General features: G+C 27.0%; 1 protein-coding gene across 2 annotated transcripts in view; it reads right to left on the minus strand.

Moving 5' to 3' along the window:
* The window catches only part of LOC100210457 (serine/threonine-protein kinase SMG1), a 125,666-nt gene that overhangs the window by 42,049 nt on the left and 64,751 nt on the right, over nt 1–18,866 (minus strand). For both annotated transcript variants that reach the window (XM_065803500.1, XM_065803499.1), the window contains exons 31-45: nt 17,969–18,834; nt 17,502–17,679; nt 17,028–17,219; nt 16,613–16,763; nt 16,355–16,531; nt 15,734–16,037; nt 15,430–15,541; nt 13,763–13,933; nt 13,380–13,514; nt 8,058–8,152; nt 7,759–7,857; nt 4,630–4,789; nt 4,452–4,529; nt 4,182–4,282; nt 2,675–2,828 (exon numbers count right to left, since the gene is read on the minus strand). In XM_065803500.1, coding sequence (XP_065659572.1) covers nt 2,675–2,828; nt 4,182–4,282; nt 4,452–4,529; nt 4,630–4,789; nt 7,759–7,857; nt 8,058–8,152; nt 13,380–13,514; nt 13,763–13,933; nt 15,430–15,541; nt 15,734–16,037; nt 16,355–16,531; nt 16,613–16,763; nt 17,028–17,219; nt 17,502–17,679; nt 17,969–18,834 — 2,973 coding nt within the window. The remainder of the gene's footprint in view (nt 1–2,674; nt 2,829–4,181; nt 4,283–4,451; nt 4,530–4,629; nt 4,790–7,758; nt 7,858–8,057; nt 8,153–13,379; nt 13,515–13,762; nt 13,934–15,429; nt 15,542–15,733; nt 16,038–16,354; nt 16,532–16,612; nt 16,764–17,027; nt 17,220–17,501; nt 17,680–17,968; nt 18,835–18,866) is intronic.

Here is an 18,866-nt window from a genome sequence, read left to right on the forward strand (position 1 = left end):
AATTTAAACGTTTGAAACTATTTTTTCTAAAAATAGTTTCAAACGTTTAAATTTATCATAAAAAATACATACCTAAAAAAATCTTTCTAAAAATCTTTCAAAATATTATTTCTTTAAGTTACTTTAAATTATGAATAAGTTAAATTAAATCTTTCCCTAATTTAATTGCTTTATTTTTATTTTTTCTATTTTTACAAAGAATTGTTTGAAAGTTTTTTTTTTAATTTTGACTTACTAATTAAAATTTGAAATGATTAACAACTACAATTTTAAAAAGACTGATATTTTTTTAAACAACTTTTTTTTTGCAACTTTTTGAAAATGTTTATACAACTTAAAAATATTTTATTTTTTTCTTTTCAATAATTTAATTTCACTTTTCAATAATTTTAATAAAATTTGTTTATTTATTAAACAATCATCAGATGTAATTTGGAAAAGCGTTTTGCATAAATTGAATTAAATGTTTTAAAAGATAATTTTTAAAGTAATTTTTTTCAAATGCAATTAAAAATGTAACAAAAAGTAATTTTAACTTTAATTTTTATTGGTTTTATTTCTAATTTATTTTCTTGTTCGTTTTGCTTATTCTTTAGTTTTTTCAATTTTTTTACTAGTTTAAGTTTAGCTTAACGTTTCTTTTTCCAGAGCATTTCTGAAATGTTTAAATCATCAAAACATTTAAACAGTCATGGTCAATTTGTTAACAAAAAAAATCATTTGTGAGGTCAGCAATAGCGTTCGATTGCATGCCAGAATTTAATTCCACTCAGTCAAAATGTTAGATTACTTTGAAAATTGATTGGACAATCTGAGGTTTTAGCCGGACAATGCCCAACTGTTAAATTGAGGCCTGTCTCTAGTTCCATCAACCAAAACTCATTCTTGCTTGACTCATCATTCAGCAAAGTCTCATTTACTGTATCTGTCCAAGCATGCTCTAAAAATTTTTATTAGCCTATTTTTTTCCCCACACTTCAACTCTATCGAACCCATCCTCATGTTTTCTTGACTCATACAAATACTTTTCAAGTCTTTCAACCGTTGTTGAAATTTGTTTCAACTGTTTCCTCGCTCTTTAACTCTTTTTCTCCCAACTTAATAGTGGTTACTTACAGCCTTCTCGTATCTCCCAACTTAATAGTGGTTACTTGCAGCCTTCTTGTATCTCCCAACTTAATAGTGGTTACTTGCAGCCTTCTAGTATCTCCCAACTTAATAGTGGCTACTTGCAGCCTTCTAGTATCCCCCAACTTAATAGTGGTTACTTGCAGCCTTCTAGTATTCCCCAACTTAATAGTGGTTACTTGCAGCCTTCTAGTATCTCCCAACTTAATAGTGGTTACTTGCAGCCTCCTAGTAACTCCCAACTTAATAGTGGATTCACTCTTAGAACAACAAACATCTAAACATGTTAAAAGTTGAACAATTTTTTATTTAAACACATGATGCAAAAACACATTTAGAAGTGTTTAGATTTTAAACACATCTCTCATGAAATGTCATAAAATTTAAAGTATTTAAAATCTAAACTCAGTTTTTAGAGTGTATATAATGATATTTTAACTAAAATTACTATTTAAACTGTATCAAAATTTTGAAAGAAAATTATTATATAATATTTATACTAAAATATTATTCGTATAATATAAATATAAATATTATGAATAATATAAATAAGTGTATAACATGAATATAAATATTATTGATATGAGTAGTATTATAGATTACAATTATACTATAAATGAAATTTTAGATTCAAAAATTTATAATCAATCACAATATTTTGTTAATTTAAAATGTGCATGTGTATAAGTTTGACTGAAAAGGAGTAAAACTTATGTATACATAAATTAGTATAATTGCATAAATTAGCATAGTTGCATATGCTTCTATAAGCATATATTTATGTATGCATAAAATATGTTTTTAATTTTTTTTATACTTATTTATCTTATCTTATCTTATTTTCTTGATTTACATTTATAATTTTTGTTTGTGTGAAATAACTTATTAGTTTATGCTGACTTTTTTAAAATTTAATTTATGCTAACTTATTTCATAACAACATGTAGTATCTTTTTAAAAAACAAATTTACTTCCAGTAAGGTTGTAAGCTATTTAAGATGAGATGCTATAAAGTAAAGAGAGTTTAAAAAATTGAAAAATAGTGTCATTCAGGAAACCATAAAAACAATTTAAAATAATCATAAAGGCAATTTCAAATAATTATTCAAAGAAAAAAAAAGATAAATCAAAGATTTTTGAGTATGAAAAAAACAGTAAAAGGAGTTAACTTGCTGTTGATGCTCAAAAAGCATGAAAAAAAGTTACAGTAAATGAATGCAACTTGCTGAATGAAGAGTATTCTTATGCTTTGCTGAATAAAAATTTTTTGTCATAGTTTTCATTCATATTTAATTTATATAAGATGTGTATAAAATTTTCCTTTATTATTATAAAATAAAAAAAATTTTTAAGGAAATTTATTTCTGTTTACTTGTGTGTTACTACAGTGTGCGCATGTGCGTGTGTGCGTGCGTAAATACATAACAAGTTTAAAAAAAAATATTTATAATGGATTTTGATAGAACATATAATACATATAATTAATAAAAGTATTTGAATAAGTCAGTTAAATAAAGTTAAATAAATCAATACAAAAAAAAGCAACCTCTCCAGTAGTCAAATCTACAAGAATGTTATCTAAATGCCGATCTCCTAAGCCAATTACATAACCAATCATAGACATAACAGCAATTGACCGAGAATATGTTTGTGTCATTTTCCACCAATCTACTGAATTTGCACTGGAACACCAAAGTTCTCTAAAAAAATAAAATATTGAAAATTTTAAAAACACAAAAATTTAAATATATTAAAAACACAAATAGAAATGTTCATTCAACACTATTCAAAACACTCATAGAAAAATATAATTAAGATAAGATTAAAAAAAATTTAGTTTAAATATTCAAATTCTTTTTTTATTTCATTGTAAATTATATGTGATAACTCGAAAAAGTTATAAAAATATATACAAAAATGTCTGTTGAAGTAGAATTATATGGTTAATTTATATGGTTAATTTATATGGTTAAACTAATTTAAAGAGTCCTTGTGTTTTAAGAATCTGGAAATAATTTAGTTATTTCTTACCTATTTCATAATTATTAAAACCATAATTTATTCAAATCATAATTGTTCAAACCACAATTATTTAAAACAATTATAAAAACTTATTCAAAGTAATTTAAATACTTTAAATACTTCTAAATTTTAAAACTATATATCTTAAGCAATTTATTTGTACCTTCAAAACGTTTAACTAAAAGTGCAACATCTCCTACAACTTATATTTATTCTTACTTTACATTTACTGTATGTGCAATCACCGTTATTCAAGAATTTCCATTTGAGTTATATCTGTTATTTTAGACATACTCTATTTGTAATATTTGTTATTTTAGAATTGCTGTTTAAGCTATACCTGTTATTTTAGACTTACAGTATGTGTAATACTTGTTATTTTAGACTTACAGTATGTGTAATACTTGTTGTTTTAGACTTTCAGTATGTGTAATACTTGTTGTTTTAGACTTACAGTATGTTGTTTTAGACTTACAGTTTGTTGTTTTAGACTTACAGTATGTTGTTTTAGACTTACAGTTTGTTGTTTTAGACTTACAGTATGTTGTTTTAGACTTACAGTTTGTTGTTTTAGACTTACAGTATGTTGTTTTAGACTTACAGTTTGTTGTTTTAGACTTACAGTATGTTGTTTTAGAATTGCTGTTTGAGTTATGCCTTTTATTGTACTCTTATGTATGTGCAGGTTATTGTACATATGCTGTATATGCTTGTGTTACTATATACTTACTATTTGTGTAATTACTATTTGTTATTGTACTCCCTTAGTTAGTGCATTTCCTACTATTTCACATATACTATATATGCAACATTTTTTAATGCACACCCTAATGTTTGTGTAATATCTGTGATTGTGCTTGTTTAGTATGTGCAATACTGGTTACTGCATACATATATATGAAATACCTGTTTAAAAAGACTAAAACTGTTAATATTTGTTTAACAAATGCCTGCTACCTAAGTGATTCAAACACCTGCTAAGTAAGTCATCAAAAATCAATAAATACCACCTACTTAAATCATTTAAATACCTGCTAAGTAAGTCATCAGGTGTATCATTACAAAGCTCTTGAAATGTTTTTCGAAGTACTGATAATGGCCATTCTTTTCTATTTAAATTAGAATCTAAACCCTATAATGTAATTAAAAATAAAAAAATTAGTAAACCATAATGTAATTAAAAAAAAGATTTTTTTTTTAACTATAATGTAATTAAATTTAATATAAATAAAAACTTATTGTTATAGATTGACAACAAAAACAAAAATCAAAGTAAATTTAAATCATTTTAAAAGGTTGACCTTTTCCTTTAGAAATGGCATAACTTTATTATAAAATAACTCGGTGGGACGCACAGCATTTTGCACATTTTTGTCGCCCTAAATAATAAAGCTTAAACTCAATATTCCAATACATAACAACTTTTCCTGCTAAACTAATATATAATAATCTTTTGAATATGTATCAAATAGTAAATACTTGATTTTTCATTATTGCTTGAGAAGCTGACTCTCTCTGTTGCCAACGACGATATAATGTAAATAAAGGTGTAGCACCATCTACCCATTGAATTAGCCCAGATCGTGGACCAAGTGGAGTTACAGAATAATGCTGGGCATAATATCTCTGTTCATTTGCCCTACAAAAAAATGTTTTGCAGCCATTAATAATATTGTTTAAAAATCTTAAAATTTAAATAAAACTCTAGCAAAAACGTTTTAGAACTGTAAAAAGCATTTTACAACTGTTTTACAAACAAAAATAATTAAAATATTTTAAAATTGAAGCTTCTGGTAGTAGGTTATTTCAGAGTGTTTTTTATTGTCACAGTGCTTATCTAAACACGCATTATAGTTATATATATACAGTGGTACAATAAAGTTTGGACGAGAACAAATTTGTTCAAACAAATATTTTTTGTGAGCAATTTAAAAAAAGTATATAAGAGAGACGCTATTCTTTTTTTGTGTGTTTATTAGTGAAATTACTATTAACCTTAAAATTAGCAGGTGATTAAAATATAATAAAAAGTTAATTAAAACATAAGAAAAAAAACAACCAACAATTAAATTTGGACAAATCCAGGTTTAACAGTAAAAAAAAACATTTTTTTCAGTACTTAAAATAGCGACCCTTGGCTTTAAAACACATTTTTACATGTCTGGAAATATACTCAATTTAATGCATAGTTTCTTTGGAATTGAGTTCTAAGTGCTTTCAAGAACTTTCATTAATTGTGTTTTGCTTGTGATTTTAACGCCGCACATTTTAAGGTCCACCTATGGTCAAATGTTTTCAATAGGACTTAAATCAGGTGATTCAGTACACCATGGCAATAAAGGTACTTTTTTGGATTATAAATATTCTTTGACTCTCACGTGGCAAGGTGTACCATCTTGTTAGTGTTGATAGTTGTGAGATCTTTAGTAGAATTTTGATTTGACGGTTTCAAGCATGTTTCAAGGGTATTTTTGTACAAAAACGGATTCATTGAGGCTTTGTATATCTTTAAACTGGTTCTAATAGGCCCAGCACCTTTATAGGAAATACATCCATAAATGCCTACTGAGCCATTTGCATCCGCTGTACACAAAAATGAATGTCATACATATTTTTCAACCTTTTTCATGTGCTCTCTTAATTTACGATTAAATTGTTTTTTTTTAAATTGCTGAAAATAATTTGGCTTCAATCTTCAACAGACGATGTTAGTCTCTCCTGACAACATTTTCTCCTTGCAATGTGGTCTGTGACTATTAACATGGCTTACGTTGAGCAATGTAAGAACTGATTCCTAATAGTCTCTCAGCAATTAGTGGAAAATCATTCATTTGGGTGACATCCAAATTTAATTGTCCTTTTTTTGTGCGTTTTATTTAATAAGGTTTTTATTATTTCTTAATTACCTACTAACTGATCTTTTTTTAGGTTAATTAATTGGTAATTTCGCTAATAAACAAAAAAATATTTATTTGAACAAACTTGTACGTGTCCAAACTTTATTGTACCACTGTATATATATTAGGGTGGTCCTTAAAACAACTTTTTTTTAAATGTCTGCTCAAACACTCAAAATATGTTCTATATAATAAAATAATACTAGAATTAAAAAATTTTTGAAAAAAAAAATATTTCTATTTCAAGACTCTTAAACATCAGACGGGTCTCTATAAAAAAAGTATATCATGTTGGGTCGCAAAAGAAGCAAAATTATATAAAAACTTCAAAAATAATCATAATTTTACAAAAAACAAAGAAAAAAAAATTGTAAAAATTTTTTTTGTAAAAATGCATATTTTGAGTTTTTAGTTTGAAAATGTCATTTTCTAGCCAGTGAAATCTAAAATAATAATTTTTTTATAAAATGATGATTATTTTTGAAGTTTTTATATAATTTCGCTTTTTTTAAATATATATATATATATATATATATATATATATATATATATATATATATATATATATATATATATATATATATATATATATATATATATATATACACACACACATTATGTATATACTATGGATATATTAAATATATTTTAAAATTTAAACCGGCAGTAGATTATTTCAGCATGACATCACCGTGCTAATCTAAAGATGCATTCATAGTTGTATATGCGTATATATATTTATTTGTGTGTGTGTGTGTGTGTGTAATTATATTTTTTTAATTATAAAATAATTAAAAAAATATAATTAAATCAGTGAATACTTGAGATGATACTTATTACTGGTACACATAACATATCATATTATCTATTTTCACATAACATGTCATGCTATCTATTTTAACATAACATATCATATTATCTATTTTCACATAACATATATTAACTATTTTCACATAACATATATTATCTATTTTCACATAACATATCATATTATCTATTTATATCACTATATCAGTGGCATAGTATTTGGTTCCTGGTTTTATAAATGAACTTGGTGACTAATTTTATTTAAATGTGCATCGTAAAAAGTGAAAACATTTGTTAAACACTCTCTTTTGTTTTGTTCAGATAAATACAAGCGTAAAAAAAAAACCAGTATAACTTTCAGTAGACATATGAGAAACTTTTTTTTAAAAAAGGTTTGCCTTTCTGGATACTTCAATGATATATATATATATATATATATATATATATATATATATATATATATATATATATATATATATATATTTAGACATAATATGATATATATATATATATATATATATATATATTATATATATATATATATATATATATACATATATATATATATATATAAATTAGTAAAAACACATATTATTACTTCAATGATATATAAATATTTAGACCTAAAATATACCTTAATAAACATTCTAATAAAAAAAGATGCTTATACTTTTAAAAATAATAGTATACTGGAAAAATTTGTATCACTAAAAATTTATTGTTTTAAATATGAAGAGAAAATAATGACAAATACTTGGCACACAAAAGTGTGTGATAATTAATGCTTAAATCATAAAATCATTTTTATTAAAAAAATAATAATTTATAAAAAAAAATCTAATAACTCTATAATAATTCTGAAAAAAAAAAACTCTATAATAATTATTAAAAGAAAAAAACATACCTATCCTCTTTAGAAAACATGTGGTTACAAATCTCTAAAAACTGCATGATTCTTTCATCCAAATGCAAATCTTCTAATCCTTTGAATAAGTATGGATATCTACAAAAATATATATTTTTAAAATAACATAAATATTTTCAAAACGGTTTTAAGCAGCTGTATTTATTGAATTCTATATATATATATACATATATATATATATACATATATATATATATATATATATATATATATATATATATATATATATATATATATATATATATATATGAAACAAAAATTATTATATGACGTCTTACTGTTGACCATCAGATCCAATCATAATAAGCTTCTTTGGTTTTGTTTTTGTTGGCAATATTTGTATCTCATTTCGAAAACCTTGAAGTCTTATCTCCTAATGAAAATGTTCGTTATAATATAAATGCAATTTAAAATCCTGGAAATATTTTTGGTTTTTTTAATGTTATTAACTAGAAAATATAATTTTATTTAAAATTTTTAATTTTCCATAATTGCTATTTTCATACTCAAACATAACTTAATTCATATTTTTAAGTTTTGTTTTTATTATTATTAAGTTGTATTTTTAGAACAAATATATATTTTATTTGTGTATAAAATGACTAACTTAATGAAATAGAGTAATGAAAAAATAATGCTTAACAGGAGGTGCAGATTTTTATACTTAATTGCTATAAGTTATCGTTAGGGAAGAAACATCAATACCATGAATAAATTTTGAAACAATTATGCAACATGTTGTGAAACTTAATTTAAAAGTAATAATTTAGTTAAACAAAATGAATACTTTAAAAATGGTTCATTTGTAAGTTATTTTCTATTTTATTTTAATGTTATTAAAAAAGATATGTTTTTAGTATACTTTTAAACTGTTTTTTTTTAAACTTTGGCACTGCGGAAGAGCATTTTAATATACTTAAGTTCATGCTTCCTTCATTACCGATAGCACTAAATATGTCCAGAGCTTGCATTAAACCCTGAATCTCTTGCTTATAAAGCAAGCGGTCTAACCACTGCGCCACAGCTGCACCTTTAAACTTTATATTTAAAACTCTTTTTGCTGCCTGAATAGTACATACTAAGGCAAAGACTAGGAGAAGCCAACTCTGGCATAAAACACCCTCTGCCTTAGGGCTCTTGGTTGAGTAAAGGCAAGAGATGATGTCTCAATAAAAATACTGATCTCAGGCAAACGTTAAATCCATCCAGCTACTGTATTGTAGAAGGCCTCCTAGGCAAAGACTTAAAGGGGTAAACAGATTATATCTGTTGACTAGCCTCGCACCCCTTCTTCATCTATTAGGCTAGAGCAGATGTATTCTTAATACATTGTTTCCAGTTTAGGATGTTGAATGCTGGGTTTTGCATTGAATCTTCTTGACTCAATGCAAAACCTATTGCTTGTGTCTCTGTTTTTATGACTTGGCAACTAATTCTATTATCTCCTAATGAGGGTACAGCTCTAAAACTCAGTTTAATGGTTTTGAGGCCGGCTGGTAGTTAGGTTTCACTTTGTGGTACCTCTCAGAGAGGTTGATTCCATCAACAGCTGAAAAATATCAAAGTATTAACAGTGCCATATTGCGCATGTCACTGTTTGTACTTTTAGTGTGCATTGCCAAGGCCACATTTGGAGCCCCTTGTTACGGCTTAGGGTTTATTTATAGTAATGAGGCAATTGCATGGGCTATTAAACAGTGTACTGAGTACTGTCTATGCTTCGAGTCAAGTTCTTTAACAAATTTAAAAATGAATAAAGTACCAAAAACTATAAAACACAAACAACTATTGTCATCACCAAGTTCTCTAAACCTATGCAAAGTTCACAAGACCTACTTACTCTTTGTAAGATTAATTTGAGTTCAGCTGTCTCATCTTGTGATCTTAGTGTTGATGGTTAACTTCCTTTAATTCATAAAGACTCCAATAGTCACATGCTTGACCTGAGCATTTGCATTTGTAAGAATTCACCCATTTGTAGGGAAACTAGGATCGAATCCACAGACTATTCTTTTATGTGCTTTTGTTTAGCACCACTTCACTCTAATGCCTTTCTCTTTGTTCTATATTGCTCTCCTTTATCTTAAGACTGCACTCTTGTTGATGTTATTTCTGATCATATTGACCAAGCCCTCTCTCTTTATCCATCAGCCAATATCATTGTTGTTGGTGACTTAAATGCTCATCACACTGAATGGCTTGGATCTGGTATCAGCAAATCTGCAGGCATTAAGGCCCACAACTTTTTCAATCTTTAAATCAAATAGTCAACTTTCCAACTCGCTTTCCAGACAACCAGAATCATTTACCTTCTCTACTTGACTTATATCTTGTTTCTGATCCTAGTCAGTGCTCAGTCTCTCCGCATTCACCCTTAGGTGCTTCTGATTAATCTCTCTTTAATCTCTCTAAACAGTTTAATCTCTCTAAAACTATTATCTCATTTTTCTTCATCATCTGAATCCCCCTATCATTGTACCTCTTACAACTTAAAGCTGACTGGGACTCTTTCTGTAATTTTCTTTGTGATGGCCCTTGGGTATAAATCTTTCGTCTTCCTGCTGACTAATGTGCTTCTTACATAACTTCATGGATTCAGGCTGGCATGGAATCTTTTATTCCCTCTTGATGATTCCCAGTCAAGCCTCACTATTTTCCTTGGTTACCTCACATTGTGCTGTTGCAATTTCCAATCAAAACCATTACTTCCATATCTATCAGCAAAACAACTCTTAAGAAAACAAACATCTGTTTATTATTGCTAGAAACCATTGTAAAAATGTATTTTTAAACGCCAAAGCTTGCTATTGCCAGGTCATGAAATCTCATATTTCATAACAAAAATTAGGCTCTTGTGGCTTCTGGAGAATCTTTAACTGTATCAATAATAAGGGCGAATCTGTTATTCCACATCTCTTCTACAGTTCAGATTTTGTCACCTTCCCTAAAGACAAAGCTGAATTGTTTGCTAAGAACTTTTCATCATTATCATCTCTTGATTCCACTAGTTGTGTTCTGACTGATATAGCCGACAAACAGGTTGACCCATTGCTTAACATTTGAATCACTTCATCTACTGTATCTAAAGTGATTTCCTGCTTAGACTCTTCTACAGCTTGTGGTCCAGACAATATACCTGTTGCAGTCTTGCAGAAGTGTTCTCTGAAGCTGTCGCCTATACTTTCTAAACTATTTAACAAGTGTTTATCGGAGTCTTGTTTTCCGGCATGCTGGAAAGTGGCATCTGTTATCCCTATTTTTAAATATTCTGAAGAGAAATCTGACTCATCCAACTATCGTGTGATTAGTCATCTTCCTATCATAAGCAAGGTTTTTGAATCTTTAATTAACAAACACTTAATCTCTTATCTTGAATCTAATAACTTTTTGATCATCAATATGGATTTTGGTCTCGTTCTACAACTGATTTGCTAACAGTAATAATCTATTGGTTTTATAGTGCGTTAGATAGAAGTGGAGAGATTAAGGCTATCGCTCTTGACATTTCTTAAGCTTTTGATAAAGTTTAGCATGCTGGACTTCTCCATAAGCTTTCTTCTTACGGTGTATCTGGCAACATCTTTAAGATTATTGAATCCTTCCTTTCCAATCGTAGTATAAAAGTTGTCCTCAATGGACACCACTCTTCTTCTAATTCTGTAACTTCAGGGGTTCCTCAAGGTTCTATCCTTGGCCCTATACTCTTTTTAATTTACATTAACGATTTTCCAGATATTCTCTAAGGCAGCATTGTTTGCTGATGATACTACCATTTATTCTTGTTGTGATAAGAAGCCAACACTCTATGATTGCTTGGAAGGGGCATTTGAGCTTGAAAAGGATCTCACTTCTGCTACAGCATGGGGCTCACAGTGGTTGGTTAACTTTTATTCTAAAATTTTATTATTTATAAAACTCAATTTTTTTTCAGCCAATCATTATTGCAATAATTTAGATCTTTCAATATTTATGAACGGTGATGTACTCGATGATCCATCTACTCTTCTAGGATTAACTCTTACTTCTAATCTTTCTTGGAAACCATATATCAAATCCATTGCAAAATTAGCATCTGCTAAGGTTGTATCTCTGTACCCTGCTTGCCACTTTTTTACTTTGGATTCTATTCTTTATCTTTATAAACCTCAAACCCGTCCTTGTGTGAAATACTGTTCCCATATCTGGGGCAAATCTTCCAATGGTGCCTCTTCTCTTTTAGACAAAGTGTAAAAACGCATTGTAAACATAGTTGGACCTGCTCTTACAGCCAACCTCCAACCATTGTCATCGTAACGTTGCTTCTCTTTTTATTTTCTACAAATACTATAATGGGCGCAGCTCTAAAGAGCTAGCATTTCTTGTGCCATCTACTAAAATTTATTCTCATGTTACACGTCATTCAATTAAGTCTCATCCTTTTTATGTGACTGTTCCTAAGTGCTCCAAAAACACTTATTTGTCTAGTTTTTTTCCTCGAACATCAGTTCTTTGGAATTTGCTTCCTTCATCTTGCTTTACTGATTCATATAATTTGCAATCTTTTAAGTCGCTGTCAATCGTCATCTTGCTCTGTGAACTTTATCTTTTCTCGTCCAGTAACTTCTAACTCTAACTGTGGTTGCTTGCAGCCTTGTTGGAAGCAAAGATATTTAAAAAAATAAAAAATTTTCTAAAAAACATTTTTAAAACGATCTATAACTTCTAAAGTTAAGATATATTGAAGAAACTATTTGTCTATACACGAAAAGAAAAATATCCAGGATAAAGAAAAAAACTTTTATTAAAAGATATCAAAACATTTATCAAAAAATCATAAATTAAAAAAACTGATTAATTGTAAAAATATTTTTTTATTATTTAAATTGAATTTATTTAAAAAATATTTTTTAATTATTTTAATTTTTTAAATAACTTTGATCAATTAATTTATTAAAATATAAATTTAAAAATATTTATAACATTTAAAAACATTTGTTATACTGTTCATATAAACTATGTATTTACACAATGACATTCTTGAAACTTGATGGCACTATCCTTAAAAAGTTATAATGCAGTTGAAAATGTTGCAATATTTAATTTTGTTAAGTCATCAGTTTTATACTTTACTAAAAAATTAACTTTGCAGCACAACCATTTTCCTAAACATTTATTCTTTTAAAGACTGGTGATAATACATGGTTGTAGAATAACTGTATTTTTAACTTTAATTTCATTCGCATGTTTTTATTGATGTTTTAGTTGATGTTTTGTTGTCTTTTTTCTTAAGACCATTTAAAGTAATTGAGTGAATGAACTTCAAACTAACTACACCTTTAAAAGTAATTGAGTAAATGAACTTCAAAACAAAGTCTTAAAGTTCATTAAAAGCTTTTAATACAAAACCTTTAGTATGTAAACTTTTATTCTGTTAAACGTATTTTTTATTTCATTTGAAATAATATGTTTATAGTTTTAGGAATCCCTTTAAAAGTTATTAGAATTCATTAGAATGACAACTTTAAACAAAACAAATAATTGTACACTAGGGTATAAGTAAAACTCTATTGGAAGTATAAAATGAAGATAAAAATTATTTTGTTTTAATACAAAAGTTTTACCTGGTCAACATTTTGATCAATGCCAGGCATAGGAACAAGAGAAAATTTATTTCTTGTTAAAATTGGACTAAGTTCTTCCATTTTTAAGTTTGACATTGGGTGCTTTTGAGCTCGGATTTGTAATGTTTGATACAACTAAAAATTATGAAAATTGGTGAAATAATAGTAATAATAATAATGATAATAAAAAAATTTAAAAAGCTATTAAAAAATTAAATTAAAATTAAAAGCCTTAAAAAAATTAAAAACTGCAAAATCAATTGCTCGTTAAATATTGTTAAAGTTTAAAAAATAATAAAAATATAAGTAAAGAAAAAAATAATCAAAAACTAAATTTTCAGCATTAAACTTTCTGCGTTTTTGAATAATAAAAAATTTTTAACCTGCTTTACATTTTCCCAGTTAAGTTCTGGTTTAGAAGGATCTATTGGATTTTTAACAGCATCTATAGCCTTGTCAATTTGTGAAGCAAAATTAGCTTGAAACATCCTTTCGTGAGCAGTTTCAGGCACTTGAGATGTAATTTTTTGAAGTCTTTCAAGAGCATAAATCAACTTTAAATCAAAATTGTTAAAAATTTTAAAAAATTTGAAAATTTTTTTAATTTTAACTCATTGTCATTAAAAAAAATTATATATACCAAGAAAATTATATGTTGAAATTATCAAAAATAAATTAAGGTTTAACTTATTACCAAGCTAGAATTTTAGCATATGAATATAGTAATGCTTTGAAAAAATGTCCTGAACTATGGAGCCAAAATAAAATTGCTGGCATTGAATGGATGAAAGTGGGATCATCACAAGAAAATACAATAGGTCTTAGAAGAACTCTAATTTTGTGAATTATAAGGATTCCACACAATAGAGATGGGCAACATGGGTTACCTGAGCATATTTCTTGGTGAGTGCGTGTGTGATGGTAACACACACGCACTCACGCATCATTAAAAAACACACACACACGCACTCACACACACATATAGCACTCGGAATTAGGATCTGCATTCGGCAATGCAAACCCGAGGGTGTCTGATTTTTCTGTAAATTTTACGTTAAACATTTGCACATTTGTCTATTTGTAAAACCTTATTTCAAAAATTTGCGACAACCTGATACCAACCCTAAAATGGTTTTACCTCAGATTACCTCAAATAAAACTGTGTTTTGAAATTCAGAGGTCTTAGAATTTCAAAACATAATTTTATTTGCTATTCTAAATAAACTAAAAATGACAAAACAAATGATTTATTTAAATTTGAAATGAAATAATTAAATAAAAAACAAAAAAACAAACGTTTTATTAAGAATCTAAATGAAATTATTTAAAAAAAACGGCAAAGAAAAAACAACTTCTATTAAAATTCTAAATAAATTAATCAAAATATAATTGAAAAAAAAAAACATTCTTAATAAAATTATTTAAAAAAAAACAACAGCAAATCATGTTTTATTTAAATTATTGATGATCTAGTTAAAATTATAATGGAAAAAATGTTTTTTTTTAATTAAAAAAAACCCCCCGTTTGTTTTATTGTTTTTATGTTAATTGTTTTATAATAATAACCAAATTAAAATATAAAAAATTAAGATAAAAACAATAAAACAAACGTTTTTATGAAATTCTGAATAAATGCAAAAATAAAAAATAATAAAATAAATTTTTTTTATGCAAATCCTTAATAAAGAAACAATTAAAATAAAGAAGGAAAAACAAGCATTTTATTTAAAACAGTAAAAAAAAAATGTTTTAATAATTCTAAATATAATAATAAAAATAAAATCTGCAAAACTATGTAACTTCATTTAAATTCCTTTTAAAATGCTAAAATATATGTTTTTCAAATTTTTAAGAAAAAGTCAAACTTTGTTTCTCTCAATTTAATGCTAAATGTGTGTAGTTTGTTGATTTGTCAAACCCTGTTTCTAAATTTTGTGGCAACCTAAAGCGGTTTTAGGTTAGCAATTTTTTGCCGGCCTTATTTTTCCTAATTCCAAGGGCTGATACATTTAGTGATTCCTTTAAATATTAAACAATTGAAAATACTTACTGGTCTCATAAGGGCAGTGTGCTTTTCTTTTATTAAGATTTGCTTCTGGCTATGAGTCAGAGTTTGATTCACATTCACACGCTTAATTTCGGTATCAAGTTGAGACATCCTCCTATAAATAACCATAATTATTATTTACAACCATTATAAATACAAAAATCATTACGATGATGATTATTATTATTATAATGATGATGGTAATGAAAATAGTGTTTGTGAACATTATTCATTATAATAATTAATGATGACAATTATAATAATCATGATGATAGTGATAATAACCATAGTAACCATTCTTTCAAACCTTTGCGCCTCTTGATGCAGTTGAGTGAGAGATCCCAGCCAAAGCTCATCCCACAAAAGTGTGATTCTTCGTAACTCTGAAACTACACACTTGACTTCTTGTACAAGATTGCAATCGTCTTCATTTAAAGCATCAAGTATTGTATGCAAAGATGACTGCATAACGCGCTCTTCTATAGAGATAAAAGCTACTTCTTCTTGTGATGGTGCAGGAGCTTCAACTGGTAATTCAATGCAAGAAATATCTTCTTCAACAGGTTGCTCACATTCATCATCGCCTTGATAATGGTAGGCACGAAGAATTCCTAAATAGAAATAAATACTATAATGTATATAGTATACATACATACATACATACATACATACATATATATATATATATATATATATATATATATATATATATATATATATATATATATATATATATATATATATATATATATATATATATATATATATACACACACTAATAGATAATAACAGATTCCTATGTACAATTAGAATATTATAATAACTTAAATACTGATGAAAGTTCTAATATTAGCATGTACTAGCATGCATTAGCATGTATTTTAAATAAACATTAATTCATTATTTGTAAAGATTTTATTAAGTTCACCAGCAGCAGAAGTTTTACTAATTTGTTGCTGTGGCATAATATCTGAACATCCAACAACAGTTTGATAAACTATTGACTGAGGTGAATCTTTAGCTAAACGGCACAGCAAATTTGCAACACACTTTTGCACATACGGTTCAGGATGGTTTAGACGTGCAAATAGTTGAGGAATTATTCCTAAATAAATAAGTATAAAAATTAATGCATTCATACTTAAAAGAAAAAATATATTTCAATTTTTTTTTTCCGATATAATACCTTTCCAAGGTTTTGTAGGAGTCTGTTCAAATGAAGTTTCCAAGTGTTGCTTTAGCTCTCCAGAATACTTAACAAGCAAACGAAGTAACCTCAATGTTGCTGTAATGTTTCCATATTCACAGTGCTTGTGTGGTTCAGTCCCAGTAATTGACTTAAAAAAAAATTTAATTTTTTTTTTAAACAACTTTCAATAATCCTAGCAAATGCCAATATCAATATTACAGAGACATTTTGTTTCAACATGATTTCAAAGCAAAAGATTGAACTATTAATGTGCTTGTAAAAAAATACAGGATTACAAATCTGTATTCAAGGAAATAAGGATTTATATTCTAGGAGATAAGGATTTATATTCTAGAAGATAAAAACTTATTCAAAAAAAATTTATTCAAAGACAAGATTTAAATAAAAAAACCTCAGTTCCAGATAGCTTCAAGTAAGTAAAGTATGCTGATGCAGCTTGGCGATAATGTGTAAATACTCTATCAATGATATTTTTCCAAATTCCTAACAGAGATTTCAATGTATCGTCTCGATTTTTTAAATAATCTTCAGCTACGTTAAGTAATTGTTGATTTAGTTTTTCTTCATCACTAGAGGATGAATCCTAATTTAAAAAAATGAAAAACTTCATACTCATATAAATATTAAAATTTAAGAAAAAATGATTTTTTAATAGATATTAACTTTTATTTTTTATAAAATATTTATTTTTAAAATATTTACTGGATCACTATTGTCAAGGAACCAACTTTAAATGAATAAAATTTCAAATAAGCTGAAGCCATTATTATTTTTTATTTTTGTTATAATTTTTTCTCAATTCTTTATACACACAAGATAATAATAATAAAAAATAAAACAAAACAACATAAAAATAAAAACATACCTCGTAACTTAAAACATTAGAAGACATATCATCTTCTTCAGATATATAATCTTTAGCACAATGAGCTTTACTAAGAATACCAATTATTTTTTCTATAACATCAGGAGGTATACCTTGTGGAAGAATCTTTATTACTCCTTCTTTTTCTTCTTCAAGAAGATCAATGCTTCCAAACATGCTAATAATTCAAACAAACAAAAAAAAAATCATTTATGTATACATATGCTTATATATAAAAATTTGATAAGTAATTTTCTACTAATTTATTATTGCTCTGTTCTTTTAAGAACATTGAGCATTTAAAATTTTTTGTATATAGGTGCTTATATATAATATATACACAAACTTTTCATGCAATCATGTTATAATCTATACGAATAAATGAAGTTTAATTTGATTTTATTAAAACTTTTTTAAATTTCTGAAAATTTCTGAAAATCAAGTACATAATATAGCTTAAAAAATACCTTTCTTTTTCAACAGCTTTTCTTCCCCATTTATAACACCAGTCAGCATAAGCAAACCATGTTTTACCAAGTGTACTACAACGATATGTACTGTGATAAAGCAATTGTCCACATGCAACATCACCTTCAGACATTGATATATTGTTTGCAAATGAATTCTGAAGCAACTTATTTCCAATACCTCCAGATTTTGTAACTATTTTTAAGACTTCTCTAACTTTAGGGCCAATAACTACTGCATCATCAGCTTCTCCAACTGAAGTAAGAAAACGTGGTTCTGTAAGTATCCATTTTGCCAAAGTTACAAATGATCTTGAAGATATCTCAGATAATTTACCATGAATGTTGGTTGATTTGCTATTTGATCCAAGAAGCTGACGTTCAGACAGAAGAATACTTGAACATAAAACATCAATTGCTTCAGAATAATTTCCAAGAGTTCGCTTTAACTTGGCAGATTCTTTTAAAATATCAACTGTAGCAAGATGATCAATAACTTTTCCAGAATTAACTGATGCTGAAAGCTGCTTCAACTTTAGTTGGGCACCTCCAGTCAGGTACATCTTTCCATCAATTGCTCCTTTAGATTCTAGCATACTTAACTGCTTTGCTAATAAAGACTCTGCAAGCTTTTTATTTCCTTGTATTCTTGCTAGTTTAGCTGTCATTGTCTGGATAGTTTGAACATTAGGTAGTTTGTCTTGTGCACTGACTGCAGGACCAACCCAACCCTTCTTATGTAGAGTGTGGTGAAATTGTAAATATGATGCAGTACGCAATGCTTCATTTAACAAACAAATATCTGTTTTATGGGCATCAATATATGGTGTTTGACCATAAACATTCATAAAAGTTACATTAGAATCCTAAATGATTGTTATTTTTAGTATTTTTTTTA

The sequence above is a fragment of the Hydra vulgaris genome, chromosome 08 (genome assembly GCF_038396675.1).
Source record: "Hydra vulgaris chromosome 08, alternate assembly HydraT2T_AEP".
In the NCBI taxonomy this organism is placed as follows: Eukaryota; Metazoa; Cnidaria; class Hydrozoa; order Anthoathecata; family Hydridae; genus Hydra; species Hydra vulgaris.